General features: G+C 42.6%; 2 protein-coding genes across 4 annotated transcripts in view; one reads left to right on the top strand and one right to left on the bottom strand.

Moving 5' to 3' along the window:
• The window catches only part of SYN3 (synapsin III), a 235,705-nt gene that overhangs the window by 99,814 nt on the left and 110,373 nt on the right, over positions 1-25,518 (bottom strand). The window lies entirely within an intron of this gene.
• Positions 1-25,518, top strand: part of TIMP3 (TIMP metallopeptidase inhibitor 3) — a 36,295-nt gene that overhangs the window by 471 nt on the left and 10,306 nt on the right. Inside the window, exon 2 of the mRNA XM_031600071.2 lies at positions 23,491-23,573. Within this exon, the coding sequence (XP_031455931.1) occupies positions 23,491-23,573 (83 nt within the window). The remainder of the gene's footprint in view (positions 1-23,490; positions 23,574-25,518) is intronic.

Raw genomic sequence — 25,518 nt, 5'->3', positions numbered from 1 at the left:
GCGTGGGGCGGGGGGGAGGGCGGTCGGGAGCGGCAGCGGGGAGCGCTGGGGAGACGGGGACGGGTGTCACCGCGCCTTTGGGACGCTCTGTCTTCGTGGGGTGGGCTCTTAAGCGTGCGGACGCGGGTGTTTTTGGAAAGCTGGAGCTCTTCGCTTGGCGCCCCTTGCTGTGGGGTTGAGCATCCCTACGGTCAGCCCTGCGCGAACTTGAGATAGGGGACACACACGCTGTCTCGGGACTAGAGTTTCCATTACCTCTTCGTCCAAGTTCTCTATTTTGTTTGTAGCTGAGGCTCCTTAGCCAAATACGGTTGCTGTTTGCTAAGCGGCAAGGAGTACGAAACCCATTAGTGGTGTCCTCTGAGCTGCAGCCGGACACGTGTCCTCCTGACAGTCCGCACGGGCTGTCACCTCGGCAGCTGTGAGCGGAGTGTGTGCATGGAGTTTTCTTGCACCTCCATCGGTTGTTGTAGTAGTGTGGTGTTTGGGGGGGCTGCTGGTTCCCACTTGTCACCAACCCCAAGCGGAGTCTGCAAGGAAACCCTCCAAGTGGCTCCTTTGGAAGTCAGAGTACAGTTCTTGCTACAAACCCTGCCAGTGACTTTGCTTCTAGCCAAACTTACTGGCTGTTCTGTGCAAAAGCTGTGGCTGCGTGTCGTTGTTCAGTTCTTGTTTCTGTAGAGCCTGTCTGAATGCCAGAAGAAAACATTACATGTTAAAAGTGCTGGGAAGGCTCCGTTTGCCTCAGTGATGAGAGCCTGGAAAATATTTATAGAAAAGTTTTAGAGTGGGGAATCCTTCCAGGAAACTGCGGTTGAAAGTTCTGTTGAATATCTGTATTTCTGCCTCTGTTTTTCAGTTTGGGTTAACAAGCGTGCCACCCGAGTGGCAGCTGTCAGGGAGCTTGTCCTTTGTGACAGTAAGGATGGGAACCCACTTTTCCACAGCTAAAGCTGCTGATAGCACATGGCCTTCATTTGCTGTATTTTGGGAGATCTCCTTTCGTGCTCTGGTTAGGTCATGTTGTAGTAGATTAAAACCTACTTAATTTTTAAGAAAACTGATACTGAATAAGTTTTTGTTACGAATGCACACCAATGCCAGTATATTTTTGTCAATGTGTAATGACTAGGAGCAGAATAAACTATTTGTATTGTTTCATACAGCAGCGCTCCTCAACTTTAAGGCAGGAAGTTTTCCTGTTTGTTGCTCTGGTTTCTGGTTGAGTTCAAAGTCATGTCCTTCATCTCCCGTCTGTCTATTCTGGAGTCCTTGTGTCTCATGCCTTGGCTTTTTCACAGGTGTGGCATTCAGAAGGTTGATGTCAGTGGGGTCATCCTGCCTTCAGACACGATGGTAATGCTGAGATGCATGTGGGAAGAGAGCAGCTCATGTTATAGGATGACTTAAATGCAAGTTTGGTTAAGACTGCAATTTTGCGTGATAGGTTGAAGCAAAAGTAAATCCTTTGCTGAATTTGCTAGATCTGTTAGAAAATGCAATGCTTCTGCAGGTTGATCTTAGTGCACGCTGTCATGTTCTTCATGGCAAAAAGCATGTTAAAGCCTTCTGGCTGTGAAGGAGTTAACCATTTCCATGGAAACTGGTGGCAGTGTACTGGTGTAGTGTTTGGACAGACTGAACTACACGCTGGGTTATAAAACACATTGCAAGGAAGAAAGGGACTTGGCAGCAAGTTTTTATCGCTCTTGAAACTCCTGACAAAATACCGGCTCAGAAGGGAGGAGTCAATGCTGTAAGGGCTGGAGCAGAAGAGCGTTTTAAAATAGCTCCTAAAACAATACAAGGAATTAACTAGCTAGGTGGCAGCCTAGGAGAGGCTTTTCATCTTTGGAAGCTCTGAATGCTGAAGGAGATAAGAGTTTAGCACTAATACAAAGTCTTGCTGCTGGCTTTTTGAGCCTAGGCAATGAAGTCCTACTCTCGCGTTTATTCTCTTCCCCTCTGATCTCACATCATTAGACACTTAGATTTTGATTTTCCCATGGCTCAGTTCTGATACAGCCTCCCAGCTCTGCAGTCATTAGAAGTCTTTAATCTCTGCAGAAACAGATGCTCAAATAAACCCATTGGAAAGGGCAGCCCTTCAGGATGTACGTCCTATGCATGTCAAAGTGAGCTTTTTAAAGCAAGTTCACACAATTTTACTTTCTTCCTCTAAAAAATAAAGAAGAGAAACCACTCCCAGACTGATTAAAAAGGGTCATTTTTTCTCAGTCTGAATGTTGCAGAAAGATGAAGAGAGCAAAAGTGAAGAGGTGTGTCTCATCTGACCCCTTGAGGTCAATCAATAAAAAAATTGTTTAACTCCTGGCTTTCTTTCTTTAAGAGGATCAATAAGTGCCAGAACAGACAGTACAATAATTAGACAAACAGCAATCCTATGACATGCCATCTGAACTTTGCTTCCTCCCCTCCCACCCCCTGCCTTCGACCCCTTCCAGATGTGAATATTTTTCTTTTGTTTGAATTAAGAGACCTTTTGAAAGAACAGACACCAGGCATGCTTTGTTCCATTGTGACAAAGCCGTGACATTTCCAGCAGGACATAGCTGACATGAAAAGGGCTTGTTTGTCCTTTTTTTGCAGGAGCAGCAGGAACTTTTCAGCTTGGCTGCTGAACGTTGCATTCGCAGGTTTGGAAAAATGCCTCCTCCCTAGCTTTCGCCCCAATATCCCCTTCAAAAAAAGGAAAAGTATGTGAAATTGCAGGCTGGATTTTTACAAACCAACCTGTAAATGATAAATAAAGTACTTTTTCCATTCCACACTTATCTCAATTTCATCTTGTGCATATACTTCAGAAAGAGCTATGGCAGTACTAGCTCCGTGTCTTAAAAGTTCAAAGGAGTTTGGAGTAACATTCTTTTCTATAGGTTGTGCTGGGGGAAGAAATGTCTCAGCAAGGGTAGCTGTGAGTAGTGCTCCTCTGCTTTCTAAATATCCTCACTCTTGTTTAAGCTGGAGTTGGCAAGTTCTAGGATTCCCTTGGTGTGAAGGATTACATTCATCCCTCCATTGTGCCATACCCCTTGAAAAACGATTTTTTTTTTTTCATGGGTTTTCTTTACGATCATTCTACCTTTTTGTTAGAGAACTAGAAGACAGATGCAGAACAACTTGATCATAGATGAGATCTTAAAGAAATTGAGGAAGTTTTTAAACTTACATGGAATTCCAATGTCCATGTTAAAGACCATGGTGAAAGATGGTGTTCTTTGTGCCTGGTTTTGTCTTCTGACAGAAAGATCACCATTGTAAACACAATTATGAATGATCATTGAGTTTCAACCCCCATGCTGTTTGCAGGGTCGCCAGCCACCAGACCAGGCTGCCCAGAGCCACATCCAGCCTGGCCTTGAATGCCTGCAGGGATGGGGCATCCACAGCCTCCTTGGGCAACCTGTTCCAGTGTGTCACCACCTTCTGTGTGAAGAACTTCCTCCTAATATCTAACCCAAACCTCCCCTGTCTCAGTTTAAAACCATTCCCCCTTGTCCTATCACTATCAACCCATGTAAATAGCCGTTCCCACTCTTGTACAAAACTCCCTTGAAGTATTAGAGGGCCACAATGAGGTCTCCCCAGAGCCTTCTCTTCTCCAAGCTAAACAAGCCCAGTTCCCTCAACCTTTCCTCATAGGAGAGGTGCTCCAGCCCACTGATCATCTCAGTGGCCCTCCTCTGGTCCTGCTCCAAGAGCTCCATGGCCTTCCTGTACTGGGGACCCCAGGCCTGGATGCAGTACTCCAGGTGGGGCCTTGCAACAGTCACAGTGGGACCAAGAATCTTCAGGAGGAGTACTTGGTGAGTCACCGTGGCCATAACTGGATTGTAAAGCTAAGATGAAAACCTAGTAGGTCCTGGTAACAGTGTTGACTGAAGTCATATTTCTTTTTCCAAACAGCTCCAGTACCATCTGGTGCTCTTACATAGCTCAACCAAGCACGCTCCCTGAGGAAAGGAGCCCATGTGGTTTGTGCAGGAGGTCTTGTCATTAAATGAAACTTCCACTGTCTGCACCGGATGGAAGTTCATAAGAGCTAATAAACTTGAGAGGACAGTTTGGTGTGAGTTAGCAGGCAAGGCTGGGTGTGCTGTGGTTGCCAGCTCTGAGCCAAACTAAGCTGAGGGCCCAATTTCGGCCCTATTAATGCCTGGGGTGCATGTGTCTGAGTTTCCTTTTAGCGATGAGTATCTTTACTCTGGACTCTCAGGGTATGATTCTCCTTTTTCACATGATGTTATCGATTGGAAACAAATGTTAGTGGTGAAAAGACAGTAGTATAATAGATGTGAGAAGATAATTGGGCCTTCAAGCACTAATTAGTTAAGCAAATACAGAATTGGTTGAACTTCAAGCTCATCTAAACCTCTGAAGAAGCTCTGCATATGATATGTGGAATTTTACTGATGTAACTTTAATAGATTGATACTGCTTTTTAAGCTAACTACACTGATGTAGACTTCTGAATGAGGAAAAGTTGACCAAAGCAGCTGACTGTATTGGGAACTATTGAAGACCACCCCAACTTTTCCTTAGCTTTGAGCCACTGAGCATTTACTGCCAGCAGCAGAGCTGAAGGCCTGCCTCCATTACAACCCCTACATCTGAGCATTCAAGACACAGAGGAGGGCTGCTTACTGCTGAGGCTTTGTTAAAACCAGGAATTTTTCTTTAAAATGGATGTCTGAAAGAGTTATTGAAACTGCTTATCTGCCTGCTGGTGACTTTACCAGTGTTATCCTGCCCTAGTAGGATAAATGCTTCTTTAAATCTGGGGTTAAACTGGACTTGCTTTGGAATAACTTGAGAAAAGGCTATGAACCAGCATACTAATTCCTTTGTTGATTAACATGACAGTGAGTAAACATGAAGCATGTGAATTTTAAATTTCCACTGTTTGAACATACTAAGCAAGACCAAGGTGAGTTAAATGGCTTTATACCCTCTTATACTAGTTCTAAATCTGGCCTGGTTGTCAATATGGAAAAGGAATGCTGGACCAACATTGTACTTACAACTTACATAAGGCAGGTGTAGTGCCACCGGTCTCAACAGCATTTCAGTGGCTTTTATCAGAGTTGGATTTCAGTTGATGGTTTCAAGTTTCTAAGAGGAATGTTACAAACACTAGAGTGCATAAAACTATTACATTAAAAAAAAAAACACAACAGTTAACCTCCTACTATAATGTGAAGTAGTTCCCTTGAGTGACCAGACTGAAGATATAGTGCATTAACTGACAATAGCTAATAACATAAAAATGCAAGTAGTTTTACACAACCCTGATTATTCTATTTATTCAATGTTTCTGCCAGCTTGAAAAGATTCTGTGAGTCTTTTGGAAACAAGATAAAGTCTCTTGAGTTTCATGCTGGTAAAATAAATGTTGACTATGAATAGTCCAAATTCCTTCTCATGTTTATACAAGACCTTTCCAGAGGGCAATTTCAGCCCTTAGAAGCAGTATACAGACAATAAAACAAGTTAAATAGAGAGATGCAAAAAATACCATCAGATCTCTTCAAATGTCAGCACTGGTTTGCCTAAGATGTAGAATAGCACTTTTATCTCAGGAAGGAAGGAGTTGATCTGGAGTATCTTTCCTGGGACTGAAATCCACCAGGAACCAGGATAGAGCAGTGCTTGGGGAGGTTGTTGTCAACTCAGAGGTAGGGTCTTGGGTTGTGCTTCTAGGAAAATGGTGGTCTGTGTCCATGGGCTTGGGCTCTGAAAAAATTCATCATTGTTACTGATGGGTGAGGAGCATGATTGCAGTAATAGGCTCAACTGGGAACTTATAATGGGAAAGGTATTTCGGAGACAAAGGAGAGGAAGATCCTTCAAAGAGTACTGTTAGAGTATGAGGAGAGAAGGGTTACTGGAGAAGGGGAAAGGACTGTATGGAAGTACTGCTGACACGGAAAAAGTAGGCAATAGAACCCCCATAAAACAATCCAGTGGTCTACTGACTGAGCTCTAACAGCCTGTAGCACATTTGATTCTGGCTGCCGAGCAAGGCTTAGGCTTTCAAGAAGTCTCCATGTAGGGGAATGCAAAGTTCCTTCAAAAACTGAAAGAAAATGTATGTTTTTTTTTTTTTTTCCCCCAGGTGAGTTATAGGGAAAATAGAGTATAGTTTGAAAGTGATGCAGATTACACTTTGAGAGAAGCAAATGATATTGAGCCAAACATAGTATGTTGTCTAAAAATACTTATCATATACAGGCAGTAGCAGCCCAACTCACTGCTGTCATTAGCACCTGTTAGTTATGGATTCTGGACAAAAATGTATACTAATAAAAAATCCACAATCTTCCTTAGTTGTTCATCTGTTGTTGAAGTGGCTGGGTACTGTAGTCCTGCTGATTTCAAGAGTCCAAGGCTGAAAAAAAATGATCCCATAGATTTTTCCCTCCTTAATTCCTTGACTTTGACACACAAAGGCCTGGGTTCTTCCTGACCTGCATGATCCCTGGTACTTCAGCAAAGCAGGTATAAGCTGTGCTGCGTTTACACAATACTTGCACACACAGCAGCAGCTATACCAGGTGCAGCAGTGTGAAGGTAATGCATTATTACATATTGCTCCCAGGTGATTCATTTAAAAATAAAAATGAATAATCCTACAACAGCACATAGGAAAAGGGAATGCTTCTGTTCCACAGGGCCATGTTCAAAATGTCCAAAGCTCCTGCTGGCCTAGGCTGCGAGACATGAGTTTTAATTCCCTCGTGCTGTATTGTAATTATAGTACTGGGACTCAAACATCTGTTTCCTTTTCTCAGTGTTTCCCTCTGTAATGGGTGTTGCTGCAGTGCAGCCTTGCAGGGAGGCCTGCTGGCTTTGTTTTGGCCCTTATTTCTGTGGAAGAGCACTGAAGCAATTGTTCAGACAGCAAGTCCAATCTCTCCTGCTCAGGGGATGCAGGAGCAAGCAAAGATCTCGCTCCCCTGAGGTTTAATCAGCTCTCTCAGATTTTTTTGAGTCAACTGTAAATAGGAACCTCCTTCCTCTAGTGAAATAGTTTTGGATGTGGTCTCCAAACAATTAAAATATTTAGGGAAAACAAAAAAGTGCTTACTTGTACCAAGACAGGAAAACCACAGAATGGAAAACTTCCACTTGACTTTGAAAAACGGGAAATGGCTGGTCCTGGAAAGGCAACAGGTAAGGGAGAAGAGAGCCAGAGGATATCTGTTCCCCTGGCTCTTCTCCTTTAGCTCCGTGTCCTTCTGGGGAAGGTGTTCCAGGCCAGCCCTGCTCTTTGGAGCCCTTTATATGCTTTCCAAACACCCGCCCCAGTTTCCTACTTCCTGCCTGGTCTGATACTGCTATAAATATCTTCCTGCCTTTCATCAGCCCAGGGATACACACGCTGCAGATTAAAGGGGATTGAGGTGATGGAACAGAACGGCCTGCAGCCCAGCCCTTGGCACGTGTGGGGTTGCTGGGTCCTATGCTTTGAATTTCTCTTGGCAAATGGAGGGAGACCTTTAAGACTGACACAGTCTCTCTGTTTATCTCTCTCACCTCTGGACTGGGGTATGCAGGCCTGTTTCTGAGTAAACAGTTTATTGCAGTAAGTAATAAACTGCATATGGCACAGAGCTTAAAGCTGGAACATGTCTGGTATTTGGGAGAAGGGAGAGCTTTGAGGAGGGACTTAAGAAGGAACAAGCATACCAGCATAGAGACCACACTGCATGGGAAGGTACCGCAGTTGCATCAGTGTGTACCATAAATGCAATGGTGAAGAGGGCCAGGCTAGCAAGAAAGAGAGCAGTCACATGAACTCTGGAGCATGTAAGAAGCTATCGCGTGCAGTGTTTCCATAGCCAGAAAATCTAGGCCCCCCCTGCCATAGCATCCTGCAGGGACAAAATCACCAACCTGGAGAAGTGTGGGAAGACAAGGGCAGCAGTTCCTGTGCAAGTACCTTACTACTGCAAGGATTGTGTTGGGGGTAAGGGCAAGATGGGTTCTTAAGATTTTTGTTTTACTTTTGTAAATATGAAGAGTAGCACCTATCCCTTCTTTCTTTTTTCTTTTTCTTTTTTTCTTGTTGTGCCCAAGGGAGTGGAGGATTAAGGATTTAGTTGGTTATTTCCTTAGAGAATCAAGATAAAAAGGAGACTTCAATAAGTCTGCTTCTATCTTCTCTACAGACAGTGTACGTGCAATAGAATTAAACAGCTGTCCTGCTTTTCTCCACTGTATAACAGTTTGCAGCTTTGCAGAGAAGCACAGAAGTAGAGGATTCCACAGCATCAGACTGAATTCTTAGGTGGCACTTTGAGAGACCCCAGATGATCACAGGAAGGTTTGAATAGAATGTTATCCATCTGGAGAGAAACTCAACTAGACCTGGTGGCAAACTGCCGATGACCCTTATTGGTAGATTGCAGTTTACACCTTCCCCTTGGAACAAGTGTGCTGCAACAGAACCTGATTGTGATTGTGAGTCAGAGACGTCATCCATCTAGTCTGGATATCCAGTGCCGTTAGAATACTCCTCCCAGAAGCCTGATGTGGGATAGTCTTGACTTTCCCATAGCCTGCTTCTGTCATCCTAATTCCTTGTAGTTAGAGAGATTGATTCACACCCTGCGGTTTTAAGCTCCTTCCAAAACTCTTTCGAGGCATTTGTTATTTTAACTCTGGAGAGTCTGTTTTGTTATCTGTGTGAATGTGAAATCTACCTCCCATGTGCACTCTAAGATGCAGCTCTCTTTTGATATTCACAGCGAATTCTGGTTTGCTCCTTTTGGCCCATGGGATGGGAGTTATGCATTTATTCATATTTTGTTCTGACACTGAATAATTATGGATCTGCAAGGCTAGGAATAGTAAGTCCTTGTGCTTGCAAAGCCCTACATCTCTGTTGTGTGACTTAGCAGGATTCTGCAGGGATGGTGCAGCAAGTTCGGAGTTACATGATTCAAAGCCCTGAAGACATGGGGTTGTTTGTTTTGTGCGGTGCAGTTGCCTGTGCTCTGTCAGAAGAATTGCTCATGGGATTGCTGTATTGGGTCTGCAATGCTATTTTTGTCATTTTCATTTGCTTTTCACACTTACTCCTTAGTTGTGAAGTCGTGAGTACTGCTCACAGCGTTATGAAAAACTGCTGAGTCTTTCTAAGAGAGGTAACGTGGTAGGTTTGGGGAATTATTTACCATTTACACTTTCTTAAGGCACCCACAGCAATGAAGGGCTTTATTTGAGATAAGGCTGTATTGGATGAAATGTGTTTGGTGCCAAGGATATTTGTCCTTTCTAAAAGAGTGACTGCCTTTAAAAAAAAACCAAAAAAACAACAGAACAGCAAAGTGGGAAGCTGGTCCTTACTGGCCTTTCTTCCCATGCCTTTCATTCCCATTGAAATTGGTTGAAGAAATAGTTTAGGCTGAGAAAAGCAGACAGCACCTGTGTGCTTGACTGGATGGGAAACAAAGCTTTCACTAGTACCGGAAAGTTTTCAAGCCAATAGGTTCCTTCCTGACCATGCTGGATCTCCGTGTATGTTTTGGGTTGCCCTTCTCTAAGAGTGATTTCCTCTGTTGCTAATGGCTGTTAGAAGAGGTAAAGGAAAGCGCTGGGTCTTTCTTTTTCTCCAGCCCCGGAAACTGTACAGAGACCTTTTCCTGTTTGTCTTTTGTGAAGTATGACAGCTTGGGCCTTTGACGTAAACTTTGTCCTTAATGCTGTTCAAAGCTCGCCTTTCCGAATGCAACAACATTGCCTACACATGTCCTGGCCAGGCTGCCTTCTTGATGGAAGGGCGGGAGGGCAAACAGAACAGCTTGTCTTAGCACACCTGATGCAGTCATGTTTCTCTTCAGACTCTATCTGTTCATCAAGCCATCATGAAGTCCATGCATAATAGAGTTCCTTCCAGTGTATATTCCTCTACACATATGTGGACCAACAAGGGAGGACTGACCACAGTGCTTACTGAAAGATTATTGCCATATATTTGAGGCAACCTCACCAGGTTAACACCACAGTGAAATACAGTGAGGGCAGCTTTTGTTCCTAAAAGTACTCTGAGTCTTGGCAGGAAGGGAAAGTGCTCAAAGGAGTATTCTGAGGATTGCTACATAGACCACTTGGGTTTGCTTTGGTGATGAAATAAATCCTTCAGAGCTTCCAGCAGCTGTCCTAACTTGAGCAGTTAGAATCAAAATGCTGATGACTATTGTTTCGCCTCTGAACTGGAATTTTGGACTCCCTCTCTTGATTCTATTTTTCCCTCCTGAGAACACCTCCAGCTGAACTGCTACAAAAGCTGTATGGCAATAAGCATACTGAAATTCTGTCCTGTGAGCAACTCATGTGCCTGGGAATCAACAGAGCTATAATGGTTAAAAAAAATAATAAAAAAAAATCAGTCTAGTTTCTGTGTTCCTGGAGTAATTTCCCTTGGCAATGTGCAAGCTCAGAATGGAACTACACACTCATGAGCTACATGCATCCGATTTGTCTGCCAGTATAATAGCAACAGCAAACAGGATCTGTGTTCCTTTCACCCAGTAAAGGAGACCTATGTTTTTGTGAGGTGTAGCTGTAGTGATAGTAGTCTCAGCCCCATTTTTGCCTTGAGAGTTTAGGCAGCAGAGCTACAGCTGACGGGACCAGGTGATGCCAGCCTGCTTTCTCTACTGCTTCTGCTACTCAAGGCTTGAGGTTTCCACTTCTTGCCCTCTTCCGAAAGGTAAGAGGGGAATACTTTCTTCTTTTGTGTGTTTTCACTGAGATCCCTTACCAGAAAATGCTACTCGGAGAACTGTAGCAGTGAGAAAGCAATCTGCGGCTGTTTTGCATACTTGAATAATTTGTTAGTTTTGTTTTTAAGCCAAACCGTGACTGAGGCTAGCAGCACTCCAAATCTTATTAATGGTAGTCCATGTCATTTTGGAGGTTTTATCTTCTCATTATTTTCCATATATGTTCGTTTTCTGGTTTTGCTAATATGCACTGGCACTTCCTCAGCTTCCTTGCTTGGTGGAAGGAAGCAGGGGAAGGAAATCATGTGTTTCAGTACTCTGGCTTTCTCTGCTTATCCCACAGAACATTGGAAGCAGAGATGAAACTATGCTTTCGTAAGCTCAGCCTCTGATTTTTCTCAGGGGGGAAAAAGCCATTTAACTATTCTTAGTTGCTGTATTAAGTGTGAAATTAAGCAGTTCCAAGGGGGATGAACAACTACCATTCAGAGGGAGTGCTTTTGTGCTTCTGGCTTCTCCTCTGAGCTACAACAGCTCAGTGTTCTTATAACTTAAGAGTTTCCCTTGGAGTAGTGGAAAATCAGAGCCATGCAAGGCTGCTACAACTCCAGGCTCAGACGTGTGCCTCGTGTGCGTGTGTGTACATCTTGCAGTTCAGTGATGACCCCGATGACTTCTTGAACTTTTAATGACAATACAGCTGTCTGTTCATGGTGCTAATTAACCCAAAAGCTGATTCCTCCCTCCCCCTCATTATCCGTTCTGTGAATGAGATGTGAAAACAAGAAGACGACTTTTCCCGTGCCCTTAGGGCTGTCTGAGCCTGGCAGCAGTGACCCTGCTTTAGTAGAACTGAAAGAGCTGCTGCGCAATGGCCCGTACTCCTTTTTAATGGGTTATTAAAATTCCACCTTCTCCCCCTCCCTCCAATCCTGTTACAGTTTGGAGTGAAGGCACTTAGGGGAAAACAGCTGCAGGAATAACTTTTCCCTCTTCTTTTGGAAGGGCAGATGCAGCTGTTCAGTCCCTAAGTCTGGGGATTCCACCACTACTTATTTAGGGCCTGATCCTGCTCTGCTAAAAATCAGAGGCAAGATTCCCACTGGGTCCAGCAGGCAGTTGAAGGAAGAGGCTTCAGGAAGCAGCAATCACACAATACTGCTCCAAAATGTTGGGAACAGCTAGGAAGCAGAAAGAGAATAGGAAGACATTTGTCAGAGTTGACTTGCTTGCAGTTTCGAAGAACAAGCATTCAGCAGCTCAGTGATCTGCTTGAGGAACAGGTTAAATTACTGTGTTTGTGGTTTTTTAAAGATAGCTCTAGTATGTCTGCATTCATTTAATGTCTGCAGTGTTGACAGGCTTTTACTGGCACACACTATTAAAAGACTGAACTCTCATGTTGGGTGCTCAGTTTAGATACCTTATGCGATCATAAGGGATAGAGGGTTTACTTCTTGAAAGGAAGCACCCAAGCTCTCAGTGGTATGAATTTGTTACTTGTGGCTTCTGAAAAATGAGGGGAAAAATGGAAGGTACTCTTGCTTCTGTCATTAGAGCTTGTTGCTGTCACCTCTGATTAATAGAGAGAAGGAGGAATCCAGGCACGTGTTGGAGAGGATTGGGGTTTCTGTTCTGTAAAGAATTTTGAAGGGTAGAATTTTATTCGGAATGAAATAAGATAAAAAATGAAAATAACAGAAGTCTTCAGAATGGAATTTTGACGGGGGAAAAAAAGAGATCCTCCAATACATCTGAAACTAATGTTTTGAAGGGTTAATTTAGAATGTCTGTTTTGAACAGTGGTGTCACACTAACATTTAGATGGCAAGTGAAATTGAAGAGAAATGCTGATTCAGAATGAAAATAGGTTTCAGTCATTTTTGAGGATAATTTTTTTTTCTTTTTTTTTTTTTTTTTCCTGAAGTTGATCCTTTTCCTTATAAATTTGTGACTTAAGTAAAACCATATTTCCTGACAGGAAAAAGCGTTTCCAGAACCATTTCTACCAGCCCTATCCCTGATGGCTTAACAGTAACAGCCTTCCCTTCTGGAAATTCTGATCAGGTTACGTGCTGCCCCTCCAGCTGGGAGAGATTCCGGGTCATTGGTCCGCTGGGCTTACAATTTGCTTTTCCTGAGTGCTGAGGATTCTCTTTAGAGCACACGTACCCACCTTTCACTTAGTTCCTTTGCAGTAGACAACTCTCAGTGGGTTTGCTGCATTAATGAACAAAGGAGTTTGTGGCTGTGCTGCTGCCAATGGGCTGAAACGAGGCATTTCCCCTTCTGTTTCTCAGTTATTTCCCTGTCAAAATGTTGAAGGTTGCTTACACCTGTGTTCCAGGTGTGAGCTTAAGCAAAACTCTACAAGCTGGCTTCTGAGAGGTTAGTTCAGGTTCATGACTTCACTGCAATAGAGCCCTCTTACAACTGTGTCTCAGAGCCCTGCAGAGGCAGGAAGCAGCCAGGCCTGGTGTGTACCCTGGAAATGATTACCTTTATCTGTAAACATTCAGCAGGGAAGTGTCCAGAGAACGTCTGCCTCCCAAAACAGTTAATGAGCCTTACAGCCTTCAGAAATAGCAATCGCTGTGCCAGGTGTCTGTGAAAGGGCTAACCATCCATGTCTTACGGCATTTCACTTTTTCTTCCCAAGAAGTTACCTGAATGCCTAAGAACTGATAACAGAATGCAGACTTAGCTCACCCAAATCGGAGCTTAATGAAAGATTTGGGTCAGAATACTTTATCCAGTGATAAAGTAGGGGGCTGCAACTCAGGGATCACTTTCACTAACTTTAAGATCACTTCCAACCTAAGCAATTCTATGAAGCTGTATAACTCCAGTAGCACTGGCAAGCTAACTGACTGGTAGGTTAGTTTCAATTAAATCACATCAGGTTTTAGTGGTCGGACTTGAGCGTTTCCCTGTAAAAAGCATTGATCAGCAATACTGACGAGGGATAAAACACTGTGTTAGTCTTGAATTTGTGTTAAAAAAAATAAATAACAATAGCAATTGGTGGTGGGGCAGGCACTACTAACTATTGAGTGTGTTCTCTGTGCCTGCAGAAGTCTAGCCAAAAGCTGTATCTTATTAGTATTTTGTAGGGAACACCAGGTTGTGTCTGAGTGTCAGGGTAGTAGCACAACTTCTGGAAATCTATTCTACAAAGAGCCTTTTAGGCTGTCTGCGAACATGAAATTTTGATTAAAATTCCCTTTGATGAAGAAGATAATAAAAGAACAAGGTTGCTATACTATGTCTTCCTGCCATGGTCTCTAAGGAGCAAATCTGGTCAGTCTGTCAGTAGGACAGTGAGCTAGTTCCTGAGCTCTGAAGAAAAAAGGTACCTGGCTGGTGTCTGCCTATTCTCCCTTCTGCCAGCAATCTGCACCCATGCATAGGTAAAATCCTGTCTTCAAAGCCAGAGGATGTACGGTGTGCATTAATTGTTATTCGTGTAGTCACTTGTTGCTTACAGGTGCTATTAGACTTCCAGGCCATCTCATTACCTCTTTCATGTATTGTCTCATATCACTCTCCTATTACTTATTTACTACCTTACTCCCCAAACAAATCAATGCTGAGTCTCTTTGGCCCTTGGTGTCCCTCTGATGGATCAAACTGAAGCTTGATGTTCTGGAACACGGGGTACCCTGTGGGATCCTGGACAGTTCCTGGCCAGGTGGGTGAGCTGGCCAGCATGGAGTGTCCTGACCTTGACCTGTAGTCAGCCTGACTGTGGCTGAAATGAGAGTTCTGGCATGTGGGGCTGACTCAGGGTGCAGGAAGTCCACTTGTTATAATGAACACTGAGTGAGAATCTGAGAGCTGCACCCTGTTTTTAAGTGGTGTCAGAACTTCAGGGCAAAATTCTTAATGTAGCTAAGCTCAAAGATATAATCCATGCTGTCAGTGGCTGTGGTTAGATAATGGATTTTTAAGATGGGTAAATACTAAATTCCTTAAACATTATGATAAACCAGAACTGTGCCATGGGTACGTCTAGTGTCTATGAACAGTCTACGGTGGCTGTCAGCTTCTGATCAGTTTATACTATAATGGTGGGCAAAGGTATTAGCTTCTGATAGCAGAAACTGTTTGAATGCAGGTTTAATCCCAGCATCCAGCAGGCTCAATACTAGGTCCTGTAAGGTCCTGTGCAAATAGGAACAGCAGAGCAGTACTTATAGACCTGACCTGGTTAAATATGTATACCTCTTTGGCATGGACAGCTGCTTAGTCTATCAGTTTAATGCAAGTTTTCTAATGTAGGAAGGAATTTGCAGGCCCACCCAGTACCCTTGAAATCTATACATGTTCCCGAGCACTTCTTCCTCCCTAGCTCTACGTGCAAAATAGAGTGTAAACCATGTGATCAGCAGAGTGTGGCCTCCTCGCAGAGCCTGGCACCCGTCCCAGCCAGCCGAGGTGCTGAAGGAAGAAGTCCTCTGAAGTAAGTCACTGCAGCGGGGAGTGTCCAGGCCTGTGACTTTTGATACTCCCTGTTTTGAAAGCTTTACATGGGCTGTCAGAGCTGCTGCCTTTCCAATGTGCGGGAGAAAACTGCTTTCAGATGTTCTTTTTTTGTTTTTTTTTTACAGGACTGTCCTTCCTCGTCTTCTTCCTCCAGTTGGTCCATTTGGTTGAGAGCTCGTAGTGCATTCTTGGGTTGCACAATGGGTTAAGGAAGACTTAACACTGTATATGTGGTTCAGTGCTGGATGAGGGCATCTCTCTTTCTCTCTTGCCTTCTGATGTCTGTTGAGTAGTCTCTTTCCTGCTTGCCAAAGATAGTGGTTTGGTTCTGAGAACCAGATATCAAGCTGCAACACAGCAGCTTGCAAAAGAAGCGACTGTATCCCAGCAGAGCAGCTTATCTGCAGCTTTGCAGGCCAAAGACTTTTCTTTCAGAGCAGAATTGAAATGTCTTAAGAAATTTGCCATCAAAAAGAAAAAAAAAATGTGGAAAAAAGGGCATATCTGCACTGCCCCCTCAGCCTCAGATCTCCCATCTACATGTTTTGAGGTACAAGTAAAAGCAACCTCATTCCTCTTCAGCAACTCTATGTCATTTGAGGACTCTGTGTTACCCTTGCTTAGGATCAGCAGTACTTTATTCTTTAAGTAGTGCCCATTACCTTGAGAATAAGAGTCTACTCTGTGTGACATGACATGGGGTTTCTATGATAGTAGGTTCTTTAAAGTACCTTGCAATCCACTTCAGTCACTCTAACACTTGTTCTTTGTAGTTTGTTCTCCTGATCACGATCTGTGGAAATGCAAGATCAGTCTCACTTGCAACCATATCACTAAATCACAGCCAAAGGACACATTTCCTTCTTAGCTGTTCCCCTAACTGTACTTCTTCAGGCAATTAATCTCTCTTCATACACTCCAATTTGCTTTCCATGTTACAGCTCACTTGATGGGTTGGGAAACGATCAATGCCAGATGCACATTCCTTTCAGGCAGTAAATGTTCCTTCAGCAGTAAGCCATGCACTCCAGCTCCTTGTTTTATTAAAACCACATATGGTTTCCATTTGCCCCTAATTGGTCTCACCTCAACTCTGCCATATTCTCTGAGTGGAACACTTAGACTTATGGCTCCTTTGAATGCTTCCAAAGAGCTCTGAGAAGCCAGAGCCTTGCCTGTCTCAGCTCAGCTTCCTCTTGCTCTTCATATACTGTGTCTAGAAGTACTTGATCTAGAAATGAGGACTGAGTTACATTTTACTCCCCAAATCTTAAGCAGACCAAAAGAAAATGGAAAAGGTGTTTTGAGTGGAGCATTGCCTGACCAGCTTTGAGTCACATGCATGTTATTTCTATGCTTTGTTGTAAGTTGGCTCTGGAAAGGCATTTGCATGTTGGTTTTCCTTCCAACACTGCCAGCCTTGGCTGAAAGCAGTTCTTTCTTTGGTAGCTGTTGGTGACAGAAAATGAGGTGAAGTGCACTCTGCTGAGAACATCCCTTACAGAGGATGGCAAGATGCTGCTGTGCTGTGCTCTGTTCATGGGGGGCTCCTTTCATTTTCTCCACTCACAGCACTCTTCCTTCCTTCATTCTGTCATTCAACTACTGCCTAGACTGAATTCATCTGCCAGTAACTACTTAAATGTTTAGGTGGAAGGAGGGGTGGGGGAAAAGAGGGGCAGGAGGAAGGGGAGGAGGATGCATGCTGAAAAAGGAGGCAGCAAAACCAAACACAGGAGTGTGTTTGGTTCCTCATTTTATTTTGCCAGAAGATTCTGAAACTGTAGAACACACTCATTCTGTAGCCTGCAGCTTACAATGCTATTTGCTTACATTTGTAGCAAACCTAGAACTTGGTGTTGACCCAGGCTGTGAGTTAAACTTAGTGATGCATGTAACTTTTATGACCCAACTAGCTATGCTTTGCCTGTTCTAGCTAATTTCTTGGTCCTTCCTGGCTTCCCTGAGTTCAGTAGGTGTAACACCTAGCAAAACCAAGTGTTTTTTTTTTTTTTTTTTTCCCCCCCAGCTTTGGCTTCTCTTGTGTTTATCACAAGGTATTTCCTGAAGCTAGTCTCACTTGGCACGAAACATACCATTCGCATATAGATCTTAAGGGTTCTACTTGTATGGAAATGCATTTTAAATCCCTTCTTTCTTTCTCCTCCTTTCAATCTTTCCTCTGTTGTCTAAACAGACTACCTGCGTATGATGGGAAAGCAAAGGAACTAGCAGGAGCTGGATGTAGTGCTGGGTAGCTGAGAGCTTTCAACAATATCAGATATAGGAACCAGTATGAAAGGTCTAAAATTGAACTTGCAGTTTGTTATATAAGAGAGACCTCTCTTCCTCTCCAATCCTGATGTACTTCAAAGGCAATCCTACTTAGACTTGCATAGGCTGAGAGGCACAATACAGAGAGGGCATAAAGTGCTTGTTACTGATGCCATGTTAAAAATTTTATATCCAGTGAATAAACTACAGGATAAATGCCATGTGCAACCTAAATCCTGCCTGTCTCATGCAACCCTGCATCTTTAATTTGTGGTCTTGTTGAGAGGATTAGTTTTTTCCCAAGTAGGAAAAGCCCTTCTAGAGCAGTTTATGATTTTTTGAAGTGATGGGAGGTCTGATGCAATCGGACTTGTATGAAAGTGCATTACTCCTGTTTTGCAGTGTTAGAAATGAGAAAATTCAATTTGTCGTGCCAACAAGCTCTCAGAGGCTAGAAATTCTGCAGAGTATAAAGGAATATGAAACCTGGTTAGTGTTTAGCAATTGCAGGTAAGATCAGTTGGTTCAATCGTAGCTTGGGCCTGGGTGAAGCCATTTAATTGCCCTCTGCTTTTTGGGGTGGCCTTCAAACTGCAATTGAAACCTTTCAACAGGAAAAGGTTTTTTTTTTTGATCTGTAGAACAAGGCCAAAAGTAAATGTCATAGTTCTAGTTTAAAAAAAAAATTGGAGAGAAAGATACCTGGGTGTTTTCCTTCCTGTTTTTATTTAGATTTTTTTAGTAACTTGGCAGCTAATTTGCCAAAATAAGTGTGAGTTTCTTTCCGCTGTGTATTATCATCGCAATGGTCTGATAATTGGTGGTGATTGAGGTCAAGGGGGTGTTCCTTCTCCGTCAGTGTTCCTTAGGGAACTACAAAAAGGCAGAAGATTGAGATTAAGCCTGCCAGTTGAGAAGGCTAATTGGGAACTAGTCTAATGGTGAGGGGTATAAGAGGAAGGTAGCCAGCAGAGAACTGCTTACTTTGCTATTTTCTTTTTTTTTTTTTTTGTGCTTTCTTGATGAGTTTCTCTGGCAATGCTTTCCAGGAGCTCTGCTGGGCTTGGCTTGTTCCAAGGCAAAGCAAAAAAGGTTTTCTTTGCTCATGTGGCTTTGGCTGGAGGTCACAGTGGAACAAGGCAAGAGAAAGCTCCTCTACTGTATCGTCTTCTCAGCCTTGGTCTTTGCAAGAAGCCTTCAAATTCAATATGTTTATAATTGTCTTTTGCTTATGTAGGAGGATGAGACTTTAATTACAGGCAGACAAGGGATTTGTATCTGGTTTTGCCTTTTCATGAACCCCCTGCTGCCATCATTGTCTTGCCCATGGTTCTGTTGTGCTGTGAAAGTGAAGAAATGGGTGAGATGGTGTTTTCTTGATCCAGAGGCATCCCCACCCACTTGCTTCTCACACAAGCTTACAGCCACCAGGCAATTTAACAGGTTCCCAAGAGGTTGTATGCAGCTGGGCCTGGACTTCCAGTCCAAAGGACACAATCCTCTTGTAGTTATGGCCCTCTGTTAATAGGGAAGCCAGGAGTCTTACTGATAATTGCTAACAGATCAAATGGGGGGTGGGAAAAGGAACATAACATGTCCCACCTTTAGTGTCAAGGCAGCATTTCCAAACACACCCTTCTGCTGAGGGGTTGTTTTGCAGCCCAGCTGCTGGGGTAGCTAGTGGCCTCAGAACAGACAGAGCCTTTCTTAGCCTCCTGGTCACATTGATGCTCTGCATATATGTTATTTTGCTGCTATTTGGATGTCTAAGAATGGGCTGAAAAAATTATTTCTCTCCCATGTCTTCATTAGTAACAACGTGAATCCTCCACATCCTTCATTTGCTTAAATGTAACGAGTGCACAGCTCAGCCAAACTTCTCACTTAAAAATACCCTTATTGCACACCAGTAAAAAAAAATCCTGGAAACAATAATAGAATTGTAGCATGTGTTATTCTCCTGAGACTTTCATAATCATTAGTCACAAGGGAGATGGGTTTGGAGCAAATCCTGGTCTCTGAAGGCAGTGTGCCTTCACTGAAAGCTGCTGTTTATGGATGACAAGCATCCAGCTTGCGTGGAAGCATCTGGTTCTCATGGTGTGGTTGGACATACAACTGGGAATCGTGGTGTTAGCTCCCACACGTACCGCTGCCCTCTTATTAATGTGAGATTTGTGATAGTGTCACCATCTAGTGGCTGACCCCCATAAAGGACAGGCTTGAATTAACTAAATACGCCTTTGCTTTTCAGCTGGGGGAAGAAGAGCTCCTATTAATGTGTAGTAGTGGTTTATGCCAGGATGAAACGGCTTCATAATTGCATGTCTTTTCACCACGTTGTTTTCTTAGCTTGGGAAATGCTTCTCTTAGTCTCACGTGTGCCCACTTCTCTCACTCATTGTCTAGTCTTCACATTGTGACCATGTCCTCTGCTACCCATCATTTTTTTAAATTGTACCAACATTGAACAAGCAGCCCTTTCTCCTCTTTGAATCACTATATGGCAGCCACTCTTATCTTATCAAGATTTATATCCCCATTTAATTTAACTTTTCATAATAATTACAAATCACTCGTGAGACCTTGCCAACTGCTCTAGTCCCACAAAGTGACCTGACCCGAAACCCTGAAGTACTGAGAAACATTCATCTCGGTGTATTTTTATAGGCAGTACATCAAAGGAATTGTGGTTTAAAAATATGCAGCTATTTTGGTGACCACTTGTGTGGGATAAAATTTCCCATCAGTAACAGCAGGACTTTAACAGAGCTTCAGGGAGAAAGGAGTTCAGGGGAGCGCTCACAGCACCTTTTGCCTTTTTCTGATGAAAAAATGGAAGTCCTCATAAGCAAACATTGGATTTCTCCAATGTAACGGGGACTGAATTTGCAGCATCCACGTGGCTGCAGTTCTGCAGCTTGGAGCCTTGTTCTGGGCGGATTTATGGACTGCTTTCACACGGCTGATGAAGCTGCATGTGTAAGAGCAGCCTCTGAGCAGTTCTATCCATCCAACATTGTTTTCTTCTTACTCAGAGGTGTCTGATCCTCAAAGGGCGGAAACTGGAGCATCGTTTGCTCCTTGGCTAACAGCTTGATTTCTCCTTTAATATGGGAGAAATGAGGTAGGGTGAGTTCCTTGTTCCAAGCTTTCTGGTAGAGGAAGGAACTTATCTGAAAGGTTACCATTGGGATAATAAAGACAACTTCCTTGAGATACAGACAGCCTGACCCACTTGCTAGAGGCTTGGAGTAACATAACAGCCCACACTAAGGTTCTTCTTGGCTTTCACTAGATGAATGTGCTGGTATGATTGTTCCTTTCTATTTACTGGAGTGTAATAATCTGAAGAGATGGGGCCTTCTTAACCTAGTCACATATCCTTCCACCTGACTGCGAGGGTAGCAGTGTTGGAACTGGGATGCTGTTATGTATTAGTGAAGATGCATGTTTTGAACTTTCGGTCTTGTGGTGAAGCTGTTGATTAGTCCGTAAATCAAAGCTGCTTTCTTTCTGAAGTGGCTGTGCTACTTTAACCAGAAAGTTAAAGGGCTGCCAAACTAGCAGTTAAGTACATGAAGAAAACAGATTTTTAGGTATTTTGTCAGCAACTGGGAATGTGCCTGTCATCTTTAATGCTAACCATGTTCTGGTTTGGCAACCTTAGGGTTTTGCAAAATTGCATTTTAATATATTTCTTACCATTGTAAGTTATCTGAATTTAATAATCCTATGTTAGGCAAACACTGGTTGTTGTTTTTCAATTTCAGCGTGTTACTTAAGCAACAGGTGAAGATAAGACCTTTCATATCCTTTGCTATGGGCTGTATTGCTAATGAAGTACCCAGGAACTTCACAGAGCATTAATGAAATTGTGTTCTTTTTAACTGAGTCTTAGGCAGTCTGCTTTCTGCTATTTTCCTTGCAGTGGTGGTTGGGGGAAACAAAGGGAAGTACCTCATGTTTGCCCTCCTCAAGGACATCCTTCAGTGTAGCTATGAAGTTTTGAAGGAGGGAGTAAATTGAACTCTGAGTAGCTTGTTAAATAGTGGAATTAATAAAATCGTACAAATCTGTATGCTTTTACTGCCATTGGATAATAGAAGTTTGAAAAAAAAAAATCAAGTTTGACACTCAATAAACAGAAGTTTTGTTGGACTTTTGAATCAAAGCCAACAGCACTGTCTTACTGAATTTAAAGTTTATTCGAGAAGTCTGGCTAAAGCACAGAATGTAAATTGGAGCAGAGTGAGCCTGTCTTCATTTCACACCATCCTCATGAACAAGGTCCAGGGGCTGGTGCATATAACTCTTTAAATCTGCCTCTTTAAATCTGTTTTTCACATTATTTAGAAAGTACCACTTTAGGTGAGTGAGGACAGCCATTTTCCTTCATTAATTTGATCAAGGTAGCAAACAAAACTCAGTGCTCCTCTTCTTACCAATTCTCCCGGTGCTTCTGTTGCCATCTGAACCCTGAAATGAGTTAAGAACCAACAAGGTGCTTGTTTTATATCCTATAAGCCTAGCAAATGGGTCCATGAACTTTGTTACTGCTTTTATATACGGCTATAATGCATATAATAGCTCATTGGGTTTTCCTACTTGCAAAGGATCGACTCCACCTCTTGATCTCCCTTTCATGCCTTCCTGCTTCTTAATGAATTGTTTTCTGTGATGCATTAGTACAATCTCTGTAAAAGGAATACCTCTGTCCTGCTCAGGGAGTTATGATCAGGACCTTTGTAGGCTCAGAAGAAGGGATGTATGTAGTCCATTTTAGTTGCAGGATTTCAGTATTCTGAAAACATTGGGCTGTATTTTCAGCAGGAATACTTTGTTTGCAATCGTGTTGTACCAATATAACCTTCATGCAAAAGCGTCTGGTACCTCCTTCCAGGAAAAAATGAGCTTCTATTAGTGTTGTGAGGTGTTGCACTATTTGGATTACTCTACTGGAATAATTTTCATGGCCCTCATAGTGAGAAACACAATGAATGCATAACTTTGGAGGCAGGATTTACATGGGTATGTTGTAGTTTTGATGTTTCTTTTCATGGAATTTTGAGTTCCTTGTTTGTTTGCTTTTGTTGGTTTGAGTGGCTTCTGGGGTACAGCTTTTCTAGCAGTGATTCTTGTCAGGACTGGTCTACTCAAATCTCATTTTTTTCCTCAAATCTCAGCTCCTGTAAAAGTTAAGCCACTTCTAGTGGTTTTATAACAGAATGTGATTGTTCCATGGTAGTGGGTTTTAGCTGAATAATTCCTGCCCTGTTACTAAGCTTTGCTTTCCTCCTGATGATCAGGTGATTTCAAAGCAGAGGATATATGAAACAATAGTTTGTGTGGTATGCCCAAAAAATACAGAAGCAGGAGAGCGCTTCATTAACCTGACTGTAAGCTACCTGCTAGATTTGTTTGACAGACATCAAAATCCTTAACTGTTTGTTTGAGAGAGCTGTTTGATGGGAGTCTTGTGGTACCTGAGATTAGCCGCTGTAGGAAGTCCCTAGATATGAGACATTGCAGTGTGTTGTATTGGGTTATTGGGTTACTGGGAAACAGAAGCTGCATGAGGCACCCATCGTGCAATTCTGTATGTTGAGATTCAAGGCAGTCAATTATTAATTTCATCCCACTGGCTTGGTGCAAGCATTTTACCTTGTCTTGGTCCCAGCTATAATCTGTTTTTCAAATTGGAGAGGGATTTCAACACAAATAATGCTTGTTCTTAGTCTTCACACTTAATTGGATTTCCTCTAAATAAATACTTTCTTTGGCATCCCATTTTACATGCCTCCATTGCATGTGAAGTTTTAGAATAAATTAAAAGGAATGTTGGTCTGGAGTTTTGTTTCACAAAGCAATTTATCCGAGGGGCTTTTTTGAAGTGGAGGGTCCAGCCTAAATCTTGTGAGGGTTTCTGTATCTAAATTCAAAGTTATTTACCAGTTGTATTTTTCCTTTCTCATGACAGTGATCCGTGCTAAAGTTGTGGGGAAGAAGCTCATGAAAGATGGACCATTTGGAACAATGAGATACACAGTCAAGCAGATGAAGGTATGTTTACAGACTTTTCACATAGGTGTTTACATAAAATAATGATTCTAATTAACAAGTAATAATGAGTAAGGTTGAGTATTTAAAGTAACAGCCCCTCAATTGATAGAAATTTGCCTGAGGCATAGGAAAATACAGGGAGAGGTCATTTCTGACATGCAGTGCTGAATACCTGCATTTCTCCTTTATTGTTAACGTTTCTGGTAGTAGAGGATGATAGATGGAGTCGTGTTTGTGTTCAACATAAACAGTGTTAAGACTGTGGAAATGGAAGCTTTTTAGTGCAGTATTTTTTATTAAGCTAAAGATATGGTGCTGGGGGGTCTGTCAGCCTTGGGAATGTGCTCTTCTTGCCTTGCATTCTTTGTGACCACAGTTGCCACGATGGCATTTTTTTCCACTTAAAGAACAAAGGAGTCTCATAGCAAAATCTCTTATATAAAGCAAAAGCAAACATTTTAGCTCTCAGGTATCATCAGCTTGGAAGCACTATTGACTCTGTAGGTGGAAAGAGGTAGGTCTCCTTCACTAGTTGTTTGGTTTCTCTATTTCCTGTCTTCAGAACCCTGATCTCTTTGGTGTATTCAACCTGTTGCTTTGAATTTTTTTTCTTAAACTTACCCCCATGTTATGTAATGCTAAAAATCAGCTCTGTGTTATTTTTCTTGGCTGCGCTATTCCAGTCATAAGACTGGTTTATGTCTTTAGGGGGAGGAAAAAAAAAAAAGGGAAAGGAAAAGCTTGGCAGACACTGAAGAAATCTGAAACATATTAGACAAAGTAAAGGTTCAGAAAAAACAGTTGCTTGCCTCATAACAGTAACTCTCTTTATAAGGCAGTTTATAGCTAAGCAACAAAACTGGGAGGAGGAGGCTCAAACCCTGTTGCATAAACTATCACAAAACTGCACACGTGGCCAAATCTGGTTCTGGCACGGCCTTTCTACTAGAGTGGAATGCCTCTACTTTGCTTAAGAGGACACAAGGTACTGGGCTTAATATTTTCTTTATCTTTAAAATTTCTTGTTGAGATTCAAAAGTGAATATATATATTTGATTAATTTTGTTTTTATTCATTAGTATCAAAAGCAACAGGTTATGTTGGCAACAGCAAGACAGTGCTGCCATTCTGTTTTTTTGACAGCTGTCCCTGGCCTTACGAGCCTTGCAGCACTCTCTGCTGCTCTTTTCCAGTTTTTACTGTCCAGCTTAACTGGTGTACTTCACAGAACTATGTTGCGTTGAGTTCATCAACTGCTCTTTTCCTGATTTCATCCTCATTTGTCCAGGGCCCTTAACCTCCTTCTTTCTCAGTTCAGTGCTTTATTTCTAACACACGTCTATGGAGGAGCTGCAGTGGTGATCTAGAATAACAGTAGCCTCAAAGTGAGTTATTACCCTCTTTTTAAAATTAGTATTAAAATTTTAATTATTTACTTATTATTATTGCTTTTCTGCCTGAGCACAGAGATTTCAGATGTAAAGTGCTTGCTTTGGAAGTGTGTGTGAACAAAACATTTATTCTAGACCCAGAAAGAGCTCTAGTTTTCCTTCCAACTTCACCTAAGGAACAAGGTCAGCACAGTACTCTCCTGTCATCTGAAGATCAGATGACATTCATGAAGATGTCTTGACAGCCAAGCATGCAAATGAGATAAGGGAAATGAATATGGCTCAGGAAATGGATGACAGCCTTCAAGTGCTACACATTTTTCTGGGAAATCTGTCATAAGATGGTCGCGTAGCGCTAACAACTCCCCCAGAATTCTGTAAAGTGGTTGGTGTTCCACTGTCAGAACAAAGAAGGTGATCCATCTTTGTGTAATGGAGTTGACTGTGAGAGGTAGGCTGATGTTCCTGTGAACCTTGGAAATTGTCAGGATGAAACCAGAGCATCTGGTAACAATACAGCCTGCTCTACTCTCAGCCAGTAAGATGCAGTGTCA

This window comes from Phasianus colchicus, chromosome 1 (assembly GCF_987193195.1).
Source record: "Phasianus colchicus chromosome 1, bPhaCol1.hap1.1, whole genome shotgun sequence".
NCBI lineage: Eukaryota > Metazoa > Chordata > Aves > Galliformes > Phasianidae > Phasianus > Phasianus colchicus.
The sequence above is the reverse complement of the archived record's forward strand: the minus strand, read 5'-3'. Positions and strand labels throughout refer to the sequence as shown.